This window comes from Delphinapterus leucas, chromosome 13 (genome assembly GCF_059928025.1).
Source record: "Delphinapterus leucas isolate spDelLeu-1000000601 "Yukka" chromosome 13, BTC_Dleu_Yukka2, whole genome shotgun sequence".
Lineage (NCBI taxonomy): Eukaryota > Metazoa > Chordata > Mammalia > Artiodactyla > Monodontidae > Delphinapterus > Delphinapterus leucas.
This window is the reverse complement of record NC_143141.1, coordinates 26,805,236-26,829,996: the sequence shown is the minus strand read 5'-3', so window position 1 is coordinate 26,829,996 and position 24,761 is coordinate 26,805,236. Positions and strand designations below refer to the sequence as shown.

General features: G+C 42.3%; 1 protein-coding gene and 1 long non-coding RNA gene across 4 annotated transcripts in view; both read left to right on the top strand.

Annotated features, from left to right (window-relative positions):
* The first annotated feature begins 4,133 nt into the window (after positions 1 to 4,133).
* The window catches only part of MTHFD2 (methylenetetrahydrofolate dehydrogenase (NADP+ dependent) 2, methenyltetrahydrofolate cyclohydrolase), a 29,641-nt gene continuing 9,013 nt past the window's right edge, over positions 4,134 to 24,761 (top strand). For 2 of the 3 annotated variants that reach the window (XM_022563086.3, XM_089922946.1), the window contains exons 1-7: positions 4,134 to 4,333; positions 18,710 to 18,894; positions 20,335 to 20,457; positions 21,103 to 21,255; positions 21,673 to 21,780; positions 22,847 to 22,939; positions 23,323 to 23,448. In XM_022563086.3, the coding sequence (XP_022418794.2) occupies positions 4,149 to 4,333; positions 18,710 to 18,894; positions 20,335 to 20,457; positions 21,103 to 21,255; positions 21,673 to 21,780; positions 22,847 to 22,939; positions 23,323 to 23,448 (973 nt within the window). In that variant the 5' untranslated portion in view covers positions 4,134 to 4,148. Of the gene's footprint in view, positions 4,334 to 18,709; positions 18,895 to 20,334; positions 20,458 to 21,102; positions 21,256 to 21,672; positions 21,781 to 22,846; positions 22,940 to 23,322; positions 23,449 to 24,485; positions 24,741 to 24,761 lie in introns of those variants that run through there. The other variant, XM_089922947.1, reaches the window with a different exon arrangement.
* Positions 4,340 to 7,138, top strand: LOC149747706 (uncharacterized). The gene is made up of 2 exons (XR_016395384.1): positions 4,340 to 5,064; positions 5,211 to 7,138. It is a non-coding gene; the product is annotated as an uncharacterized LOC149747706 (long non-coding RNA).

The following is a 24,761-nucleotide window of genomic DNA, read 5'->3' as shown; positions in this document are numbered from 1 at the left end:
CTGACCTTAGACATGTTCCTTAAACCTCCTGTGCCTCATTTTCCCCATCTGTAAATGGACATAATAATAGCACTTACTTCATGGGCTTACTGTGAAAATTAAATAGGATAATATTTGCAAAGGGCATAAAACAGTGCCTGACACATTATGAGTGTTCAATAAAGCTTAGCTATTATTAGAATGATTATTAATAGATGTTTGATTATAAATGTGCTTTGTGCTTGCATGAATGAAATGAATCATGAGATATGAATTGTCTTGGCTTAATAAGCTCACATCATATTGAAACAGGAGGGAAAGGGGCAGGGCACAACCTTTAAATGAATGACATAACCATAGGACATGACAAAAACTGGCTAGAAGCAACTAGGTCCAAGGTGGCAGAAGATTTGACTTCCAGTGGACCTTGAGCCTCATTATACGCTCATTGTAATATATTAGCATGCTAAATGACACATCCACAGGTGCCATGACAGTTCTGAAGCCAACCATAAAAGGCCCAAAAGTGGGTGGTGACCCAATTCATGGAAATCCCTGCCCCTTCCCCAAAATAGTTGGAATAATCCACTCATTAGCCTATGAAATTACCCAGCCCATAAAAACTAACCATGCCATATTGTGGGGCCTCTCACCTTCTGAGATGGCCCATACTCTGTGGAGTGTGTTTCTCTCTAAATAAATCCACTTCTTACCTATCACTTTGTCTCTCTCTGAATTCTTTCTGCGATGAGACATCAAGAACCTGAGCTTCATTAGGTCCTGAGACCAGGTGTGTGATCTCAATTAAAAGACCATGCGGGACTTCCTTGGGGGTCCAGTGGTTAAGACTCCATGCTTCCAATGCAGGGAACATGGGTTTGATCCCTGGTCGGGGAACTAAGATCCGACATGCTGCACAATGGGGCCAAAAAAAAAAAAAAAAGACCCAGCATGTAAGTCCCAATCTGAGTTGCACGGTTTCAGTATTTGAAGAGATAGACAGATGCACAAATATCAAGATGTCCTTCTGAGGACTGACATAGGAGTATTCTCATATTCTACGATAGCCCCAAAGAGAGGGCAATTAATTCTGCCTATCGGCGTTATGTTGGAGCAAAAATGCTCTTTTGCCCGTGTGTGGTCCCAATTCTTCCTTATGTGTCAATGAAACATGTGAGGCCACTTAACGTGGAGGCCCACAGGCAAGATGGGCAAGTCAGGCAGTCTGGGGGTGCAGCCTTGGGGATGAGTAGCAGTGGTTCTGGGGAGTAGATGGAGGAGGGCAATCAAACAGCAGGTAGAAGTACAGGATGTGCTCAGTGAAGGCCAGAGCAAGGAAAGAGTATGCAGAAAGGCTATTTAGGGCCTGAGTTAGAAGGGCCTGAGCACCCCACAGAATTTGGGCTAAAAATTAGAGCATAAAGTATTTTTGTTAAACAAGTGGTATTTCAATATAATACTGTGGGAGCATGGAGGGAAGTTCTTTCATTAGGCATAGTAAAAAATATATAATAATGTTCTCATGCTTTCACTCTCAAGTTTTCTTTTTGGGAAAAGAGAATTTCCAAAATTTTGCAGAGGGCTGTGTATCCTAAAATCTGGGCATGTCTGGTTCCTTTCCCTCTTTCAAAGCCACTGCTGCAAAGTCCAAGTAACTGTAAGGCCCTCCTCACCAGGGCTTGCTGGGGATAGATTCTGTGAGTTATCACATCCAGGCATATAACCTGAGGGCATGCTCTGAGCTGTACAACCTTTCACACCCACTGTCTGGAGGGTTCTCAGCACCACAGTCTTTTTCTTAGTCTCTTCTCTTGATCACTGTATGTCTACCTTTCCCTCAAACCCCAGGAGGGAAGAAATCTGATTTAAAAATTTTTTTTGAAATAATTTCAGACACACAGAAAGGTTGCAGGAAAAGTTCAAGGAATGCTTACGTACTCTTCGCCCAATTCCCCAGTGGTTAATATGCTATATTCACTATATGCTTTATTAGCTTCTCTTTTTGTATATACATCTTTATGGACTGAATTGTGTCACCCCCCCCCAAATTCATATGTAGAAGCCCTAACCCTCAGTACCTTAGAATGTGACTGTATTTGGAAATAGAGCCTTTAAAAAGGCAATAAAGTTAAAATGAGGTGGTCACGGTGGGTTCTAATTAAATCTGACTGGTGTCCTTATGAGAAGAGGAGATTAAGACATACAGAGAGAGGCGCCAGAGGGGTGCTCCCACAGATGAAAGACCATGTGAGGACAGTGAGAAGGCAGCCACCTGCCAGTCAGGGAGAAAGGCCTCAAGAGAGGGCAAACCTGCCAACACCTTGATCTTGTACTTCCAGCCTCCAGAACTGCAAGAAAATTTTGTTTTTTTTCTACCAATTTTATTGATATATAATTGACATAGAGCCCTGTATAATTTTAAGGTGTACAGCATAATGATTTGACTTACATATATCAAGAAATGATCATCACAATAAGTTTAGCAAACAGCCATCATCTCATATAGATATAATAATTTTTTAAGCCACCCAGTCTGTGGTATTTTATTGCAGCCCTAACAAAACCTATATATATATATATATATATATATATATATATTTTAACCATTTGAAAGTAAGTTGTAGATATGATGTCCCTTTATCTCTAACAGCAAGTACATTCTCTTACATAACCACAATATGATTAGCTACAGGAAATTTAAATTGATACAATGCTATTAACTGATCTACAGACTTTATTATTATTTTGCCAGTTGTCCTATCATGTCCTTTATAGCAAAAAAGAGACAGAAAAATAAGAAGAATGAAGGAAAAAGAAAGAAAATAATTGGGGGTGTGTGTCTGGGATCACATATTACATTGAATTGTCATGCCCAGGCTCCTTTGATCTAGAAAAGTTCCTCATTCTTTGTCTTTCATGACTTTGACATTTTTGAAGAGTACAGGCTGCTTTTCTTGTAGAACATCTCTTAGTCTTGACTTGTCTGATATTTCCTTGTGATTAGATCTACTAGTACATTGCAAAATTTCAGGAATGTGCCTTTTTCCTGGACTGTTTTAACATTCCAGGTCTATGATCTCTCCTCTCACTGTGTAAATAAGAAATCTGTAACAATTTTAGGGAATTCAATGGTTTAGGAAAATCACTTTATTCAATATTCAGACTTGCTAAGATTTATGAAGTGGTGTGTCTTCCTCAATGCGTCATATCTGAGGGCATATAATGTGTTTTTGTCCTATTACTGGTGTTAATTTTGATCACTTGTTTAAGGTGATGACTGTCAGGTTTCTCCACTGTAAATGTACCATTTTCTCCCTTTTCTATCTTTTTTTTTTTTTTTTTAATTTGGTTGCGCCCGGCGGGCTCCTCAATTGCGGCTCGCCGGCTCCACTGTTGTGGTATTTGAATTCTTAGTTGTGGCGTGCATGTAGGATCTAGTTCCCTGACCAGGGATCAAACCCCAGCCCCCTGCATTGGGAGCAGAGTGTTTTAACCACTGCGCCACTAGGGAAGTCCCCCCCCTTTGCTATTAAAAAAATACTCTGTGGGAGAGATACTTTGAGACTATGCAAATAGGGCGGCCAGTCAGATAAAATACAGGTAGCCCAGTTTAATTTGAATTTCAGGTAACAGACGAATACCTTTTTAGTAAAGTATGACCCCTCCTCCCAATCCAAATTTAACTGGGCATCTTGTATTTTTCTTGCAAGATCTGGCAACACTATGTGCAAATAACTTGGTCCTCATCCAACTTCACTCAGTTGTTTTGACATCCATTGATGATTCTCAATCAATTTTTACTATGATTTTGCCAACTAGTCGTTTTCTAACTGCATCATTCTTCTACATTTATTAGTTGCTATTCCATCTGCCTATCTTTTTATCCACTCTTAAAGCGCCTGGCACACAGTAGGCACTCAGATATTTGGGCAGTGAATGAACGCGTTGGCCGGGCTTCCGTGACAACGTTTGGCAGGGGCTTGTCTTCCTCAGCCAGTCTCGGCAAGCTATCGAGCCTTCGGAACCATCCAGGGCCCCGCTCTTGGCGCTTTTTGCTCCAATCACCAGCATGGCTTTACTGGGCTTCTCTACGTTTGAAAGAAGACAACCGATCGGTTCCTTCAGCTCCAGCGGCCCAACAGACTGCAAGTGGAGAGCCGCAGGGACCAATGGGTGCCGGCAGGAGGCGGGGCCTGCCACGCGACAGCGGTATAACTGCAGGGCCCGCGCGCGTTTGCCTCCCGGCGCTGGCCATGGCTGCAATGTCCCTCTTATCCACTTTGGCCACCCGGCTGCTCCGGCCGGCGCAGAGCTGCCGCCTCCACCATCGCCCCTTCCACCTCTCGGCAGTTCGGTAAGAGGGTCGGGGGGCTGGGTTAGCGCGGAAATCCGAGGGGAACCGAGCGCGGGGCCCGCCCAGGGACTCCCTTCATGAGCATCTCCGTCCCGGGAGGTGGTGGCCACCGAGAAGGGTGTGGCGGGGCGACGTGGCATCCCAGAGTGGCCGCAGCCTACTACCAGGGCGTTCGTTCGGCTGTGTGGGCTGAAATCGAGAGCCCGCCTTTCGGAGGAGCCGGCCTCCTGCAGGCTCCGGGCGTCGTCCTGTCTCAAGGCCAGTCCGCCGGCTGAACGGGGCCCACGGTGTGGAGCGGAGGTGCTGGCGGGCCCTGGGACTCAGCGACTTACCTGGGAGCATACGGAGGTCACCGGCCAGGGCCTGCCGGCCGCCCTTGGCCCTGATACCAAGAGCGGGAAAGCAGAGGAGATGTTTTGGCGAGCGCGGGGAAGAGTTGTGAGTGAGCAGCCTTCAGTGAGCCGTCCCTTCCCGGGACCCTAGCGGCGGTGGGGGTTAGGGCGGAGCCTTGCTCGCCGGGTACCAGCACTTCCCTCCTTCTCCCGGTCGTGGGTGTGGCTCGCGCTGCTCTACAAGCTGCCCCTTTCCCTCCTAAGGGAATAAATGTGTTGTGGTCACCAGGACTTTGACTGCAGCCCACCCGGAGTCGGTCAGTGCCAGACCGAGTAAATTGAGGTGGTAAACGCCCGGGAAGAGAAGAGCGAAAGCTCTGTTTGCGTTTTCTTAGGGAGGTAATAAATATTTCCTGATTTTTTTGGACCTCAAATTCCTATTCTAAACCTAGGTTGAAGAATCTTTTTCTGGGGGGGGGGCGGTGGAGGGAGAGCTGTGATTTCGTTCCTTAAAGCTATGCACCCTCTTTCCCGTCAATCTTTAGAGCCTTTACACTGCAGAGACCTAAGCCTTGAAACAGCAGCCCCTTTATCCAGGCACTGTGCTAGGCTGTGCGAATTCAGAGATGGTAAAAGCGATTTTCTTTAGTGGAACTTCCATACTTGTCAAGAGGCAGAACACGTACATGTGGCAGAAAATGTAATTTCCAATCAGTGTAAAAATGCTATTAGAGACGTTTCCAAGGTGCTGTTGGAGCACAGAATGGGGATTAATGCGTTCTTGAAAGAAGACTTCAGAGGGGACATTTAAGGATTTCCTTAGTCTGACCCTGACCTGCCTTTCCAGCCCCATCTTTCATTACTGTCTGTTCTCTTCCCTCTTCCTCCCTTCCTGAGTTCTGGCCACATGTGCTTTCATGATTGAAGAGATTTATAAAAATACTCCAATTCCTTACCTAAAGAACTGGAACAGTTTGCTCACACTCTCCAGTAACAAATGCCCTGCTTTTGGGGCTTCCCTGGTGGTGCAGTGATTAAGAAGCTACCTGCCAATGAGGGGGACACGGACTCAAGCCCTGGCCCGCCCGGGAGGATCCCACATGCCGCGGAGCAACTAAGCCCGTGCACCACAACTACTGAGCCTGTGCTCTAGAGCCTACGAGTCACAACTACTGAGCCCACGAGCCACAACTACTGAAGCCCATGCGCCTAGAACCTGTGCTCTGCAAAAAGAGAAGCCACCGCAATGAGAAGCCCAGGCTCTGCAATGAAGAGTAGCCCCTGCTCGTCGCAACTAGAGAAAACCCGCGCGCAGCAACAAAGACCCAATGCAGCCAAAAATAAATAAATTTATAAAACACAAAAAAACAAATGCCCTCCCTTCACTTCCTTTTCTGAATGAAATGTAGGTTTCCACATCTCTGAAGGCAATAAGTACATTTGGTATTCAGGGTTCTAATGTATTGCTTTGATTACTGCTAGCTGGTAAAATTAAAACATCCTTTAAAAAATATGGGTCTAAGGGCAAGACGGGAATAAAGATGCAGACCTACTAGAGAATGGACTTGAGGATACGGGAAGAGGGAAGGGTAAGCTGGAACAAAGTGAGAGAGTGGCATGGACATATATACACTACCAAATGTAAAATAGCTAGCTAGTGGGAAGCAGCCGCATAGCACAGGGGGAGATCGGTGCTTTGTGACCACCTAGAGGGGTGGGATAGGGAGGGTGGGAGGGAGATGCAAGAGGGAAGAGATGGGGACATATGTATACGTATAACTGATTTACTTTGTTATAAAGCAGAAACTGACACCATTGTAAAGCAATTATACTCTAATAAAGATGTTAAAATAAAATAAAATTGAACAGAAATGAAAAAAAAAATATGGGTCTGCATATATTCCTTTTTATGGGGGGGGTAGTGTGAGAGTTTTCATGGTTAGAGAGATAGTACTGTAGTCTAGGCGACAGTGAGGTAAAGGAAAAAATGGACTTTGGAGGCAGAAGTTTGTGTTTTAATTTTGTTTCTACTGTCCTCAGTCACTTTTTCTGTATAACATGCTTATAATAGTCCCAAGGTAACTGAGAGTAATATACGTAAAACTCTAAGCAAAATATCTCCCGTTTCAGAGATGTTAGATCCATCCCCCTTTGTGTCTTTGTTCACGCATTACTGGTTCCATTAATTAGTAGATAACAGAACTCTTTCCAAAATAAGTTGATCATGAATTGTAAAATGCACCTGATATTAATTTTTCATGGAAAATTACAGTACTGTAAACTATTGAATTAGAAGGAAAGTGAAGATGCTACTGACTTGGATTTCAGTTTTTAATTTTATTTAGATAGCCCTCTTCTTTCTACTCTGTTGATGCATAATTTTATTGGAAATTTTTCTAAAAACATCTGTGAAAGCACTCCTAAATGTGTTAGCTAATATGGTTAATAAATTTTGGATTCCCCTTGGGACTGATCTCAGTTTCCATTTCCATTTATTTTGGGGTAGCAGTAACTTTATCTGCCCATTGGCAAAAAAAAAAAAAATGTTGGGAAATTAGGTAATGACTCCCTCTCAGGACTGTGTTTCACATTTGGCAGAGTTGTGGTATGCAGGCGAGGGCTAAAACACAGTTATGTTGTAAAAGATACTCATTGCTTTGTGGCTTTGTTTTGGTTCTTGTTACTCTTTGATTTCTTTCTTTCTTTCTTTTTTTTTTTTTTTAAGCAAATTGGCATAACATCTAGAAGTTGCCTTTGGAACTTGGAACAATGGATTCTCCCAGAACCCTGTGTCCTTAACTTTATTATATCATGCTTAGCCCAAATGTGCTGCTACCATTTTCTCTAAGTTTACTACTTTCAAAAGGAACTTAAAAAACATTTTTTTTAAATGAGCTTTTTAATGAAGTGCAATCTAAGTCCTATTCACTGATTATTTTTATAAAGCTATCCTTATGAGTGTATAAATAGATAAATATATCTATATTAAGGATGTGTGTGTGTATAAATTTAGCCAACAGAGTTAGATATTAATTTTTAGTGAATATATATGCCTGGCACTTTATTTATTTATTTTCTATTTTGGGCCATGCCACGTGACACGTGGGATCTTAGTTCCCCAACCAGGGATCGAACTCCTGCCCTCTGCATTGGAAGCTCGGAGTCTTAACCACTGGACTGCCAGGGAAGTCCCCATATTCCTGGCACTTTATTTGTTATTTCATTCAATATAAATGACTGTCCTAAGCCCTTTTAAAGTAATCTTTCACTCTATTCTATTCCAGGGTTGGGAATCTATTTCTGGCACAGGGCAGGTATTACTATAATTCAAGAATGTTGGGCTTCCCTGGTGGCGCAGTGGTTGAGAGTCCGCCTGCCGATGCAGGGGACACGGGTTCATGCCCCGGTCCGGGAAGATCCCACATGCCGCGGAGCGGTTGGGCCCGTGAGCCATGGCCGCTGAGCCTGCGCATCCGAAGCCTGTGCTCCGCAACGGGAGAGGTCACAACAGTGAGAGGCCCGCGTACAGAAAAAAAAAAAAAAAAAAGAATGTTGCCGATGTATTTGTATCAGCAAAGCCCTTTTATTTTATTTTATTTTTTTTTAAGATTTTATTACAGTTATCTTTTTTTTTTTAACATCTTTATTGGAGTATAATTGCTTTACAATGGTGGGTCAGTTTCTGCTTTATAACAAAGTGAATCAGTTATACATATACATATGTCCCCATATCTCTTCTCTCTTGCATCTCCCTCCCTGTCCCACCCCTCTAGGTGGTCACAAAGCACCGAGCTGATCTCCCTGTGCTATGCGGCTGCTTCCCACTAGCTAGCTATTTTACGTTTGGTAGTGTACATGTGTCCATGGCACTCTCTCACTTTGTCCCAGCTTACCCTTCCCTCTCCCCGTATCCTCAAGTCTATTCTCTAGTAGGTCTGTGTCTTTATTCCTGTCTTGCCCCTAGGTTCTTCATGACCACTTTTATTTTTTTTTAGATTCCATATATATGTGTTAGCATACGGTATTTGTTTTTCTCTTTCTGACTTACTTCACTCTGTATGACAGACTCTACGTCCATCCACCTCACTACAAATACCTCAATTTCATTTCTTTTTACGGCTGAGTAATATTCCATTGTCTATATGTGCCACATCTTCTTTATCCATTCATCTGTTGATGGACACTTAGGTCGCTTCCATGTCCTGGCTATTGTAAATAGAGCTGCAATGAACATTTTGGTATGTGCCTCTTTTTGAATTATGGTTTTCTCAGGGTATATGCCCATTAGTGGAATTGCTGGGTCATACGGTATTTCTATTTTTAGTTTTTTAAGGAACCTCCATACTGTTCTCCATAGTAGCTGTATCAGTTTACATTCCCACCAACAGTGCAAGAGGGTTCCCTTTTCTCCACACCCTCTCCAGCATTTATTGTTTGTAGATTTTTTGATGATGGCCATTCTGACTGGTGTGAGATATCTCATTGTAGTTTTGATTTGCATTTCTCTAATGATTAATGATATTGAGCATTCTTTCATGTGTTTGTTGGCAATCTGTATATCTTCTTTGGAGAAATGTCTATTTAGGTCTTCTGCCCATTTTTGGATTGGGTTGCTTGTTTTTTTGTTATTGAGCTGCATGAGCTGCTTGTAAATTTTTGAGATTAATTCTTTGTCAGTTGCTTCATTTGCAAATATTTTCTCCCATTCTGAGGGTTGTCGTTTTGTCTTGTTTATGGTTTCCTTTGCTGTGCAAAAGCTTTGAAGTTTCATTAGGTCCCATTTGTTTATTTTTGTTTTTATTTCCATTTCTCTAGGAGGTGGGTCAAAAAGGATCTTGCTGTGATTTGTGTCATAGAGTGTTCTGCCTATGTTTTCCTCTAAGAGTTTGATAGTGTTTGGCCTTACAGTTAGGCCTTTAATCCATTTTGAGTTTATTTTTGTGTATGGTGTTAGGGAGTGTTCTAATTTCATTCTTTTGCATGTAGCTGTCCAGTTTTCCCAGCACCACTTATTGAAAAGGCTGTCTTTCTCCACTGTATATTCTTGCCTCCTTTATCAAAGATAAGGTGACCAAAAAAAAAAAAAAAAAAAGATAAGGTGACCATATGTATGTGGGTTTATGTCTGGCTTTCTATCCTGTTCCCTTGATCTATATTTCTGTTTTTGTGCCAGTACCATACTGTCTTGATTACTGTAGCTTTGTAGTATAGTCTGAAGTCAGGGAGCCTGATTCCTCCAGCTCCGTTTTTCCTTCTCAAGATTGCTTTGGCTATTCAGGGTCTTTTGTGTTTCCATACAAATTGTGAAATGTTTTGTTCTAGTTCTGTGAAAAATGCCAGTGGTAGTTTGATAGGGATTGCATTGAATCTGTAGATTGCTTTGGGTAGTATAGTCATTTTCACAATGTTGATTCTTCCAATCCAAGAACGTGGTATATCTCTCCATCTATTTGTATCATCTTTAATTTCTTTCATCAGTGTCTTATAATTTTCTGCATACAGGTCTTTTGTGTCCTTAGGTAGGTTTATTCCTAGATATTTTATTCTTTTTGTTGCAATGGTAAATGGGAGTGTTTTCTTAATTTCATTTTCAGATTTTTTATCATTAGTGTATAGGAATGCAAGAGATTTCTGTGCATTAGTTTTGTATCGTGCTACCTTACCAAATTCATTGATTAGCTCTAGTAGTTTTCTGGTAGCATCTTTAAGATTCTCTATGTATAGTATCATGTCATCTGCAAACAGTGACAGCAGTGAAGCCCTTTTAAAGAAGTCCTCCTCAACCCTAAATCTGGATTGGATTTGTAAATATTAACATGTTTTCAGTTCCTTAATATATCATGAGTATATATGAAATGCTCTTATATATTTTATGCTCTGCTAGAATTATCATGTAAAATCGGGTAAATGCATTTGGTTTGCTATAAAATTGTGATATCTTCTTCTTTTTTTTTTTTTTTTTAAGTGAAAGAAGGTTTATTCTGGGAGAAACACACTCACTAGACAGAGGGTGGGCCATCTCAGAAGGCAAGAGGCACCAGGGTATGGGGTTGTCAGTTTTTATAGGGGTGGGTAATCATAGGTTGATGAGTAGAAGGAGTATTCCACCTATTTTGGGGAATGGGTGGGGATTTCCAGGAATTGAGCCACTGCCCATTTTTTTACCTTTTATGGTCGGCCTTGGAACTGTCATATGGGTGTGTCATTTAGTGCACTGATGTGTTACAATGAGCATATACTGAGGCTCAAGGTTTGGTGGAAGACAACTTGTCCACCATCTTGGACCTAGCTGGTTCTAACCAATTTATGTCATGTCCTTGGGCTATGTCATTCTTTTTTTTTTTTCCTGTACGCGGGCCTCTCACTGTTGTGGCCTCTCCCGTTGCGGAGCACAGGCTCCAGACACACAGGCTCAGCGGCCATGGCTCACGGGCCCAGCCGCTCCGCGGCATGTGGGATCTTCCCGGACCGGGGCACGAACCTGTGTCCCCTAGCATCGGCAGGCGGACTCTCAACCACTGTGCCACCAGGGAAGCCCCATGTCATTCTTTAAAACGTTGTGCCCTGCCCCCTTCCTGTCTCATTCCCCCCTCAGATTTTACTCCCATAATCTTATGGGAAGCAGAGGGGCAATGGTCTGTCATCTGTAGCTGCTTCAGGGCTGAGCAGGGGCATCAACTCTGCCTGTCAGGGAGTGAAAAATCTCTGGATGCCTGATCTAGGGGCCCCAGGAGCAGGATGGCTTCTTGTTTTAAGTTGACATGAGCTGGAATCATTGCATAGCCATCATCTTGATGTGGAACTGCTTCTGTAGCCTCCCTATGAATCTTCTTGAAGATGAAGCACTTTTGGAACAGCATCAGAGTACAATAGTAACTGTCTATAAATGACAAAAGACTTAAAAGGTTAAATATCTGATTACAGTGTAATTGATAAAGAAGCTTGGTTACTGTTGTGACGTAGAACATTTTAAGGTAACAACTAGAACTATAGCATTATACCAGGACATATCCAAATTTTAGAACCTTTACATAATTTTTAGAATGTCTATATTAATAACATTCATCCATACAGTATTTTTTAAATAGTTTTATTGCTCTTGTGATAATGCTGTCTATGTAACTTAACATACTAAATAATACTAGTTAAATATTTCTCTCTGAGATGCCTCAGGGGCCCTCTAAAACACCCCAAAGTTAGTTGAAAGTCAAAAGAACTTTAATTAAAATTTGACATTTGGGAAGTTTGTCAAAAAGTTTTAAAACACTTGATCAAATAAAATCATTGGTCACTATGAGACAATACTTATTTCTTAACCGAAGTGTCAAGAGATCTCAAAAGCGAATACAGATTAAAGGCAAAGAAACTCACACAACCTGTTATCAAAAGCGGCATAACTTTTCAGTATTTTTTCATTCCTCACACGTTCTTTTACTGAAAACACATATCTTACCTTCCTTATAAGTTTCTTCCTCATTGAGTTACTCCCATAACTAAATTTGCTAACAAATTTGCAATACATATAATAAGGTCTAGTAAATCTAGGTAGAACAGAAGTATTTTTTCTTTAAGTAAGTTTTTTTTAAATTTATGTATTTTTTATTTATTTATTTTTGGCTGTGTTGGGTCTTCGTTGCTGCTCTCGGGCCTTCTCTAGTTGCGGTGAGTGGGGACTACTCTTTGTTGCGGTGCGCAGGCTTCTCACTGCCGTGGCTTCTCTTGTTGTGGAGCACGGGCTCTAGGCGCACGGGCTTTGTAGTTGTGACACGCGGGCTCCGTAGTTGTGTCTCACGGGCTCTAGAGCGCAGACTCAGTAGTTGTGGCACACAGGCTTGGCTGCTCTGCAGCATGTGGGATCTTCCCAGAGCAGGGCTCAAACCCGTGTCCCCTGCATTGGCAGGCGAATTCTTAACCACTGCACCACCAGGGAAGCCCACAACAGAAGTATTATACTTAACACTGATGACTCTAAAGACATGTCTATATTAATCAAACCAACAAGCTTAAGCTACCTTCAATACCAGATATCAGTTTAGTACTGAATATTTTACAGATAACATGAACCTGAAGTTCATTCTGGCCAGATTACTTTCTATTTCTAAGTATTTGTATAAGCATTTGATTTTCTTTAAGTCAACTAAATAGAGCTCTTTTATGAATTAATTTTTGGCAATACCATACATCTGCAGCACACACATAGATACATACAAACATACAAACAAACACAGAAGCCTCATAATTCCCATTCCAAAATTTTAGCCAGGAGTCACGTACAGCATCAGTCTACAAAGGAGGTTGGATTAAAATTGGGTTTCTGGCAGGTGGAACAAATCAAGCTCACTTGTCTAGATGGCTAAACCCTTTTTACTAATATTTATGGAAAAGATACTTAAGATTTTTTTTTTTTTTTTTTTTTTGCAGTACGTGGGCCCCTCACTGTTGTGGCCTCTCCCATTGCAGAGCATAGGCTCAGCGAGCCCGCTCCGCGGCATGTGGGATCTTCCCTGACCGTGGCACGAAACCGTGTCCCCTGCATCGGCAGGCAGACTCTCAACCCCTGCGCCACTGGGGAAGCCCGATACTTAAGATTTTTATTTGTCCATGACAAGTTCCAAATTATTTACCCCCTTTTTCAAAATTTGCATTTTAAAAAGATGGCAGAGATAAGGGTTCCTGGAAAAAAACAGGTAGGATATTTGCATCTCAAAGGCACAGGTAAGTTCCTCCTTTGTTTCCCCTTTGTTTAATACTTACAAGCCTCTTCAGATAAATAGGGAAGGTTTGGGGAGTGGTAAAAGGATTGTAAGTTTTGGATTTGTTTTTTGGAGCTACATCTCTGGTCTTGTAAAGACTACATTTGTAAAATAAGGACAGGTGTTGTTTTTTTTTTCTTTTTTTTAAAGAATTGGGTGGCTACCACAATGATATTGAAGGACTGCTATACATTTACCTATGTTGAGGTATGTTTTACTTTCCTCATTTAGCTTAGGGGAGAAGTCCTGCCAAATTTCTATCAGGTATGGTTAGCTTAGTCAGACCAGTGGCCTCCCATTTTGGTACTCTATTTACAAGCACTTTTGGTCATCCTCCCTGGGTTTAAGAAATTTTTAAATTATGGCCCTCAGTCAGGCCTTTGATCTGAGGCGGCTTGCCTACGGCCTCACGTGATCGCATTTTTAAAGGTAGCTGGACAATTTCTAGCCCACGTTTTTTTCTTTTTTTTGGTCCATTCCATTCCTATCATGTAAGCACCCTCAGCTTGAATTTTATAAGCACACAGAGTGGAGGCATTCATGGCATTTCAGTGTCTGGATCTGTCCAGTCAAAGGCAAAGAGATACTGGGGTGCAGGGGAATGCAGAAGAAAGCAACCTTTAGTTCTAGAGCTATGAACTAGTTTAACAGCCCATAGTCTAAAAGCTTAGATGGGGTGGAATGGAGATCTCCTCTCGCTGGGACTGAGGTAGATTCCTCTGACCAAGAGCAATTGTTTTTCTTGGTGGGTGCTATCTCTGTGAGGATCTCCAGCTTGGATTATTGTCGGGAATTTAGTGAGCAAGTCCCTTGCCAACAAGGGGAGGGAGCACTAAGGCATGAGCAGAAACTGATGTGCAAAGGTAAAATTTCCTAGCAAGCAGTTGAGGGGAGGAGTGAATCACTGGTTTGGGGCTTTCCATCAATCCCTGTTATTATACAGCTTGTGGAGGACAAGGGTCCAGGGAAATCAGTCACCACAGAGTAGGCGGCCCAGGTATCTAATAAGAAAATAACTTTCCTAGCTTCCATGTCAAAGGTTACCCGAGGCTTCTCCGGAGAAATGACCAGGTGTCCTTTGGGAGCCAGGGAGGGTCCCAGGCCCCATCAGTCTTCGATCTTCCTGGCCATCATTGCTTTGGGAGCTCCGAGTCCCCTTCGGGACTGGGAGCAGTTCTGCTTCCAGTGACCCTCTGATTCACACTTAAAACAGATGCTTTTTGGCAAGATAGTGACTCTGATCCAGCATTCCTGGATCCTGTCCTCACCATGGGCCTTCGCAAGGAATGGTAACCCTGAGGTGGTGCAGTGGTTAGGGCTGCTGCCACTTGCTGTGCTTTTTGCTGTTGTCCCTGAATCCTTTTTGCCTCTCTATTGTTAAATACTCCAAAGGCCAAATCCATGAGCTGATTTATGGGGGTCTGGTGTCTCCAGCTCCTCGGATGCGGCATCAGGGGTAAATGGTCCGGAAGACTGTCCCCCCTCACAATTGGGGGAGGTAGGAGTTCACGGTAGACCTCTCGGGGAGGTGGACTCATAAAGAGATCATCTAAAACATTTGGCTCCTGTGAAGAAGGCACTTTGAAAGGGGTGTGAGCCAGGTACACCCGGCAGTTCTTTAGACCTGGATTATGGAATAGAGTCATGAACATTTGGATGTATGGGACTTCCCCCCATTTACCTTTCCTTTTACAAAATAGGTCCAGTTGCAAGATGGTATTGTAATTCAATGACCCAATTTTTTTTTGGCCAGATCACTTCGTCCCCTAGTTTGTACTGGGACCATACAGTATTGCAAAAGAAAATTAATTTTTTTCTTAAACCACCCTGTCTAAATTTTCCGCAGTTAGTTAATATGCATCTGTAGCAGGGAAGAGCCAAATCAGACTACATGTTGGATCTGTTTCATTTACTTTATCTTTTTATTTATTTATTTGATGTTTATTTTTACTTTTATTTTTGGCTGCATTGGGTCTTTGTTGCTGCGTACGGGCTTTATCTAGTTGCGGCGAGCAGGGGCTAGAGCAGGGGCTACTCGTCGTTGCAGTGCGTGGGCTTCTCATTGCAGTGGCTTCTCTTGTTGCGTAGCACGGGCTCTAGGCGCGCGGGCTCAGTAGTTGTGGCTCAGGGCTCTAGAGCGCAGGCTCAGCAGTTGTGGTGCACTGGCTTAGTTGCTCTGTGGCATGTGGGATCTTCCCGGACCAGGGCTCAAACCCGTGTCCCCTGCATTGGCAGGCAGATTGTTAACCACTGTGCCACCAGGGAAGTCCTGTTTCTTTTACTTTAACCTTTGCTTTCTGCTGCTTTTTTCACTAAAAGGATACTGTCTATACATAATGGCCTGCCTTGGGGAACCCTGCCCCTCTGCCTGAATGTTAAACCAAAGTGCCTTTGTTCAGGGAAACATCCAGACCCTGTTCCACTTGTGGATGGCTAAAAGAAAGAAGAAATTAACACGTCCCCTCCCCGAGACTGGCCATTCCAGGTGATATTTGCAGAACTTATGGCCTTTTTACTTTATTTCCTCATCTCCTTCCCTTCTCTGTGCTATAAAAGAAACTGGCATCCAAACCATGGTAAGATGGTTATTTTGAGACTTTAGTCTGCCATCTTCTTGGTTTGCCGGCTTTCCGAATAAAGTCGTATTCCTTGTCTCAATACCTCATCTCCCATCTGTTGGCCTGTCGTGCAGCGAGCAGGGCGAGCTTGGACTCGGTAACACATCCTAGCAGCGAGTCCTTCGGGATGCTTGTAGTTGCCCCCATTTTTTAATTGGGATGTCCTGATAAGATGGGAGTCTGATGGATACCGGCCAGGTGGTAGTTATTTGTCCTGACATTCTCCTAGTGTCAACAGTGGGGTCCCTGTGAGCACCCGAAATCTGCCTGGTCGGTGACCCTGAGTAGGCCCTTTGGATTAGTCAAGGAAAGGAACAAGAGCCAGTGGGAGAAAAAGCAACCAGAGTCCCAGGGCCTAAATCCTTCAGAGAGGGAGGGAGGAGGCCTAGGCCCTGAGCCAACTAAATGGATTAACTTTATCAATTAAACAAAAGAAAAACAAATAGAAGGGTAGGGCTGAAGGACCACAAGGCAGTGATAACAATACAAGGTAACAGCTCCCCTCAGGATATGGTCCTTTAGATGGTGAGGAGGGCTACCTCTCCACAGAAGTAAAAGAGGCAACACCCAACGTGCTGGCAAAGCCAGCTGGGAGGCTTAAGGATAAGTAGACAGTCCAAGAAGTCAGGAGAGAAGGAGGATAAGAGAAATCCAGGACAGGAGGGAAGGTGTACAGCCATGATGCTTCCTAAGAGAGATTTGTAAGCCTGCTGAGAAAGGTGCTCACCCACTTCCTCTGCTGAGGGGTTGATAAAGTCTGCCTGGGACCCCCACAAGAGAAGTGCTTATGCACACTTCTGCTCAGGGGTGTCTTCTTAATACTTCAAAAGATGTAAGTACAAATTAATGTTTAATATAAGGTTTAGATATAAAATTACTGCATTATATCTAAGACATTGAGATTTGGTTTAAAGTAGATATTTAATCACAGTGCAACTGAAAAGCAGGCATTGAAGGCTTAGACCATTAAAGCTTTAAAGTTTTTAATTAACAGTGGCCTTGAGAATTAATTATATCTGACCATACAAGATATCCAGTACCTTGATGTTATCCCTGAGAATTAAATATGTGCTATAAGGGGAAATAGATTGTTTCAATGTTTCAAACAATTGTATTCTTCATTGGTGTTGAGGTTGGAGCATTCCTTATGACACTGGGGACAAAAATCTAACGGGAAAGTCTTGTTTTCAGTGAGGTGTTTTTTCTTTTTTTTTTAATTTAATTAATTTATTTATTTATTTTTGGCTGCTTTGGGTCTTCGTTGCTGCACACGGGCTTTCTCTCTAGTTGCTGTGCGCGGGCTTCTTATTGCAGTGGCTTCTCTTGCTGCGGAGCACGGACTCTAGGCGCGCGGGCTTCAGTACTTGTGGCTTGCGGGCTCTATAGAGCGCAGGCTCAGTAGTTGTGGCCCACGGGCTTAGTTGCTCCGCGGCATGTAGGATCTTCCTGGATCAGGGCTAGAACCCGTGTCCCCTGCACTGGCAGGCAGATTCTTAACCACTGCACCACCAGGGAAGTCCCCAGTGTGTTTTTTCTTAAGGAATAGATGCTTGTCCTATTTTAAATAATGGGAACTTTAAGCATATATGTGGAAATAAGAAAACCAGGAATCTTACATGTTGGAACCCAGGAAGAACTGTTCTTATTGTTCTTACTAATTCTTATTGGGGAGAGATAGGCTTTCAGAGATTTGAATATGTTTTTGGGAACTGAAGGTTCTTCTAGATCTGAGTTTTCTCATTGTCTCACCCCCAACAAGCAGTTTCTCATCCCTGTGGTTCTAGCGTGTGAATGTAGTTCAGAGAGGAGCGTTTACTGGTCCAGTTCACTACCACCGCTCCCGGTGAATAAACTTTTGCACCAGCTGGACCACTGGCCAGCCTAGAAATTGTTATTCTTGGCGTCAGATACTTACTCCTGGTGTGTCAGCTGTGGATGGGGCACTGGGGTCTCGGGGTAGAGCACACTGCCACCTATGAGATGGAATCGCCTTAGTCCCCCTTCCAATCCCTATTCTTCATCAGGAAAGTCTTTTCCAGGAGTGGTTGTAGGGAGTGGTAGGTATTTGAGGTTTGTCTAGCATATTGCTTATTGGTTTAACTGCATAGCATAATTTATATATTTAAAAGCATGTATAAATTAAAAGCCAATTCACTAACTGGGAATGTAGGACGTACATGACGTCCCTAGTACTTATTTATCTTATAACTAGAAGTTTGTACAGTCATCCCTCAGTATCTGAAGGGGTTTAGTTCCAGGAACCCCCAGGATACCAAAATTCCCAGATGGTCAAGTCCCTTATATAAAATGGCATAGTATTTGTATATAACCTCTCCTCCCATATACTTTAAATCACCTCTAGGTTATTATACCTAATACCATGTAAATGCTGTGTTAATAGTGTAAATACAATGTAAATAGTTGCCAGGTGCAGGGCAAATTCAAGTTTTGCTTTTTGGAATTTTTTTTGCCAATATTTTCGACCCATGGTTGATGAATTCTCAAATGCAGAACCTGCAGATAGGAGGGCCCACCATGCCTTTTGACCACCTTCCAATTCCCCCTCCCCCACCTCCTGAAGTTTTGGGTATTTAATAACACTTTTGTAGCCTGATCTTTATTCTTTACAAAGATTCAAGCTATTTGTTTTTGTGATTCTGTTGCCTTCTGCAGAAATGAAGCTGTTGTCATTTCGGGAAGGAAACTTGCTGAGCAGATCAAGCAGGAAGTGCGGCAGGAGGTGGAAGAGTGGGTGGCGTCAGGCCACAAACGGCCGCACCTGAGCGTCGTCCTGGTTGGTGAGAATCCTGCAAGTCACTCCTATGTCCTCAACAAAACCAGAGCAGCTGCCGATGTGGGTATGTGTCACTCTCAGACCCCGACTGCTGTTAAATTGAGACTGACCTGAGGCAAACTCTATTGCACTTTATGATTCCTTTTTCTGATTAGAAAACCCAGGCAGAGGAGGCTAATGTGATTGAACTGTATCCAAATATTTGTCATAAAGAAATCAGGCTGTCTCTTGGGGAGGCTTATAGACTAGGACAGCAGGAATATGGTTGGTATTCTTGGTGTCTTCTGGAATGTAATCTAAATTCTGTTCTAGTCTAACATTTGATAGGTGACCCTGAACACAGTTTACATCTGCTTTCCTTGAGCAATAATGAGTCTGAATGAGGTGTTTGAGCATTTGGTTGAGGAGACCTCAATGATGTGGCCTAGAACACAGTCATGGATTTGAAGGAAATGACTCTGACTTCTTTGAAATAGCCTTTGATTTCTCCACCAGTTGGTTCCAAAGCCAATTAAATCAGCAGTTTAGAAGTGGTTGGAGGTTTGAGTGCAGAAGGCACAGGTCTGAGTGATGGGAGGTTTGTGTTCTAGGTCTCGCTATACTGCAGACCCTGTGTGGCCGCAGACCAGAGGTGGGTAGGCTCAGCTGTGCCGTTGCCAGCTTATCCGTGGGTCAGTGGTCTGAGAGCTGTGTGCCTGCCCTTCTGAAGGGCTGTGAAACCACTGGCGTGTCTGGCCAGTGTTACTGGACTGTGAGCCCTTAGTATACTCTATTCTTTATCACTGAGGAATGAAGCCTCCCGCCCTTTTCATTGAAAAACTTTAGAACCTCTAGAAAATAGTAAGCCATGGCTTTCTAAGACATTGGGATGGGAGGTAGTGTGATACAGTGGAAAGAACATGGACTTTGGAACGGGAAAGATTGTCACCAGCCAGCTGTGTTTCAATTTCACTGAGCCTTGTCTATAAAATGAGGTTGATGAGGATTATGTAGTACAATATATAGGAAGTGTCAAGCTAGGGGGAAGGGGAAGCTGGGACAAAGCGAGAGAGAGGCATGGACATGTACACACTACCAAACGTTAAAACCGATAGCTAGTGGGAAGCAGCCGCATAACACAGGGAGATCAGCTCGGTGCTTTGTGACCGCCTAGAGGGGTGGGATAGGGAGGGTGGGAGGGAGGGAGCCGCAAGAGGGAAGAGATATAGGGATATATGTATATGTATAGCTGATTCACTTTGTTATAAAGCAGAAACTAACACACCATTGTAAAGCAATTATACTCCAATAAAGATGTTAAAAAAGAAAAGAAAAGAAAGTATCAAGCTAGTATTCTTTAGTGTTTGTATTTGGGAAGTTACTTAAGTTTACTTGTGAGCCGATTCAAGCTTTCCAGCTACCAGGGTGGGTATGATGATAAAAAGCCTCGCTGGTAGCATGGCAGACAACGTAGCATTGTCTCAATAAATGCCTCTTTTTTTCTTACCTTGAAATTTTCTTATAGGAATCAACAGTGAGACAATTGTGAAACCAGCTTCAATTTCAGAGGAAGAACTGTTGAATTTAATCAATAAACTAAATAATGATGATAACGTAGATGGCCTCCTTGTTCAGCTGCCTCTTCCGGGTGAGATTTGGACATCACCATTTAAAATGATTTCTGGGGATTTCCCTGGTGGTCCAGGGAGTAAGGCTCTGTGCTCCCAATGCAGGGGACCTGGGTTCGATCCCTGGTCAGGGAACTAGATCCCGCATGCCGCAACAAAGATCCCACATGCCGCAACAAAGATCCCACATGCCGCAGCTAAAGATCGCGCATGCTGCAAGGAAGATCCCGCATGCTGCAACTAAGACGCGGTGCAGCCAAATAAATAAATCTTTTAAATGATATCTGAGGAATGGAGAGGCTTGTTTACTTTATACAACTGGCCCCTTGTGTGGATTTGATATAAAGGGGAGGTAAACTCAAGAGAGAGAGTATGTTATTAGATATGGGACAGACCTACTCAGAATACCAATTACTCCTTGATTTGGTATTGAGATCTTAAAGCAAAGGACCGTGGAAGGAAGCAGTTGTACAACAGGACACTGGCTTTGATCTTGGCGTTTGGCTTTGCTCGATGTGTGTTCCTTATATGCAGATGAAGAAATAAGTCATGGGGGCGAGCTGTAAAAGCGGAATAGGTTTTTGTGGCAAACCAGGTAAGCTGGAGTCAAGCAGTGCTAACTACGTAACAGTGACTTAAGACCACCGCTCTGATTTCTTTTTCAGAGCACATTGATGAGAGAAAGATCTGCAATGCTGTTTCTCCAGACAAAGATGTTGATGGCTTTCATGTAATTAACGTAGGGCGAATGTGTTTGGACCAGAATTCCATGTTGCCAGCTACTCCATGGGGTGTGTGGGAAATAATTAAGCGAACTGGTAGGTATATCCGTCTCAGTATTATCAAGGCAGTACTTACAAATGGTAAAAATTCATGCAAAGAGTGGAAACTCCCACCCCACAGCCTCTAGTCCTGCTCCCCAGAGCCTAACTCCTTTAGCAGTTGCCGACAACTGTTTTTGCTGTTTAATCCAGAAACTTCTGAGGGAAACTTAAGCTTTACTAGTGGTGACTGTGCAACTCATAACATTTTGCAGCTTATAAAATGTTTCCTTTTAGCTTTCGCTCTGTGTAGCGAGTGACAGTCCAGTTGACTGATGAGGCAATAAGCTTAGTGAATTCCTTCATTATCACAATTAGAGTCACATCCTAGGCCATCAGCCTTCCTTTTCCTTAGGTGCTCTTTCTAAGATAATTAGGCCCTATCTTAAATGCAAATATCTTTATTTTTCATAGGTATTCCAACCCTGGGGAAGAATGTGCTTGTGGCTGGAAGGTCAAAAAACGTTGGAATGCCCATTGCAGTGCTGCTGCACACGGATGGGGCGCACGAACGTCCCGGAGGTAAGGGTTTTGCTCCCAGGGATGAGTCCTCTTCTCCCTTACGAGAGACAAGAAACGCTTGAGAGACTGCCCTGTGGATGTTTGGAAGTGTTAACTTTGTTTTTGTTGTAATTTTGTTAATAGGTACCTGGGGAGTAATCTTTGTAGGAGAAGCTGTATTCAGTGTCACTTGAAAGTTCATTTATATTCACTAGTATGGAACTAGTTCAGAGATAGATATGCCTCAGAAATTTGAGTTTTGAGTATAAGCGTGGTTGTAGACAATTAGAATTTCCAGTTACGGCTTTGATAGTTGGAGCTAAGATGTAGAACTTTTTCAAAGTTAGTGTCCTGTTCTGTGCCATTTGGTAGAAAAAAATCTTAGACCAATGCAAAGGATTGAATTGCTATTACTGTAATGTGTCATCATTGTGTCAAGTTCTATTTGAGACAAAGCTTCAAATCAGAGTTAATGTGATTATCATAATATGACTATACATGATTATATCAGAAATAATGTCAAAACTAAATATTTCCAGGTATCTTTCAGCACACGTTTAAGAAAAATCCTTGAGTAATCCTAGTGATATTTTGTTTAGAAAGACTGTTAAATAGGATGAGGAATAAATCTAAAGATGTATGACTCCAAAGGGTGGAGCTAGAACTAACAGGTAAAAGTTACAAGAAATTGAGTATTTGGTTTTTTGTTTGTTTGTTTGGGTTTTTTTTGCGGTACGCGGGCCTCTCACTGTTGTGGCCTCTCCCGTTGCGGAGCACAGGCTCCGGACGCGCAGGCTCAGCGGCCACGGCTCACGGGCCCAGCCGCTCCGCGGCACGTGGGATCTTCCCGGACCGGGGCACGAACCCGCGTCCCCTGCATCGGCAGGTGGACTCTCAACCACGGCGCCACCAGGGAAGCCCTGAGTATTTGTTTTTTTTTTTTAAAAAAGGACAACTGGCTGCCCAGAAAGTATGGCACAGAAACTGTCAATTATTTTTTCAGAGATGTTGAATTTCTGCCATGTTTTGCCTAGTTGAGATCTCATCCAATCCCAGCTCTGATTCGGAAATATTTTTTAACTCATAGGTGATGCCACTGTCACGATATCTCATCGATATACTCCCAAGGAGCAGCTGAAGAAACATACGGCTCTTGCTGATATTGTGATCTCCGCTGCAGGTGCGAGCACCAGGGAAGGGGCGGGAGTGCGTCACCTCAGGGTGAAGATGGGACTCTCATCTTCGAATTTGCCTGCTGCACTGCTGTTCCATTCATTATTCCCCTAGGATCGATAATGTGAGCTGCTTACAAACATGAGGAGAGGGTCGTGGTTGGAACACTGATTTCTGGCATTCCATTATAGATTTGATGGATGAATGTTTTTTTCTACAGCCTGTTTACTATATGAAGTTTAAACATTTCCTGGGTTAATAGTTTTTATAGGTTTTTGTAAAACAAGCTAATTCGTTCTTCCAGGTCTCTTGCAATTGAAAGTAGATAAGAATCTTATCTAAGAATCTTCTTTTCAGTACTAAACCGATCATTCCTATCTCCATCTCTAGGCATTCCAAATCTGATCACAGCAGATATGATTAAGGAAGGAGCAGCTGTCATTGATGTGGGAATAAACAGAATTCAAGATCCCATAACTGCTAAACCCAAGTTGGTTGGAGATGTGGATTTTGAAGGTAAATGGTATAATTTTTTAAAAATATAAAAGTCAATAAATACTATCGTTATTGGACATTTAGGGCAGACTATTTTAACTGTTAAAGTTATGTTACCTTGGTAATGCCATTTAAAATGCTTTCCATGAGATGTGGATTTTGAAGGTAAATGGTATAATTTTTAAAAAATATAAAAGTCAATAAATACTATCGTTATTGGACATTTAGGGCAGACTATTTTAACTGTTAAAGTTATGTTACCTTGGTAATACCATTTAAAATGCTTTCCATGAGAATTAATTAAGAAAAATCTTTTTAACAATTACAGTCATTCTAGAATTATTTTAGGTGTTTGTATCATCAAATTACGGAGAACAGATATAGAGTTTTCAGAGAATTGTTTTGTTTTTTTCCACTTAGGTCTATTTTATAATTAAAACAACTTCAAGACTTTTAACAAGTCTGAAAATTTAATGAAGTGATTTTCCTAAACTATTGAGTCTCCTAAAAAGTGTTACAGATTTCTCATTTTCATATTGGGAGGAGAGATCACAGACCTGGCATGTTAAAAGTATGGGACAGAGCCAAATTGCTAAAATTTTGGAATTTGCTAGTAGATTTCTCCTTTCAGTTCTGATTTTATCTGAATTTTATGCCAATAATCCTATTTCTAGCTTTCTGTTTCTTCTAAAGCAGTCAGACCCAAGCCTAGGTATCTTAAGTATTTTTCCCTTTAGATTGGAGTAAAAAAAATCTTACTTTTTACTTTCCAGAAAATCACTTTGCTTGATGCTTTGGGCAAACAGTATAGTTAAATAAATAGGATAAAATAAAGAGAATATTGTAGGCAGGTATTAATTGAAGTAATACTTATTATTATTATAGTTACACTTCCCATACAGTTAACCTACTGAGATGTTTCTTTTTAAGTTGATTTAATATGGAGGAAAAGTATGGCTGGTAAATTATAGGTTATTTAGATATATAAATATTCACTGAACAACTCTGCTTATTATATGTGTGTTATTGATTTATTTATTTTTGGCCGCTCCACACAGAATGCGGGATCTTAGTTCCCCCACCAGGGATCGAACCCGCGCCCCCTGCAGTGGAAGAGCAGAGTCCTAACCACTGAGCTGCCCGGGAAGTCCCTATATGTGTGTTAGTTTATATTAGTATGTTCAAAAGCCTTTACTCTTGAGTAATGTAGCTGTGATTTTTTTGAATGAGTTTGAGGCTTATGAAGATGCTTATGTATTTTATTGCTTTTTCTTTGAATGCTTCTTCCATGATAAAGTACATACAGTTCCTTTGCCATAATTAAAACAGTCTGC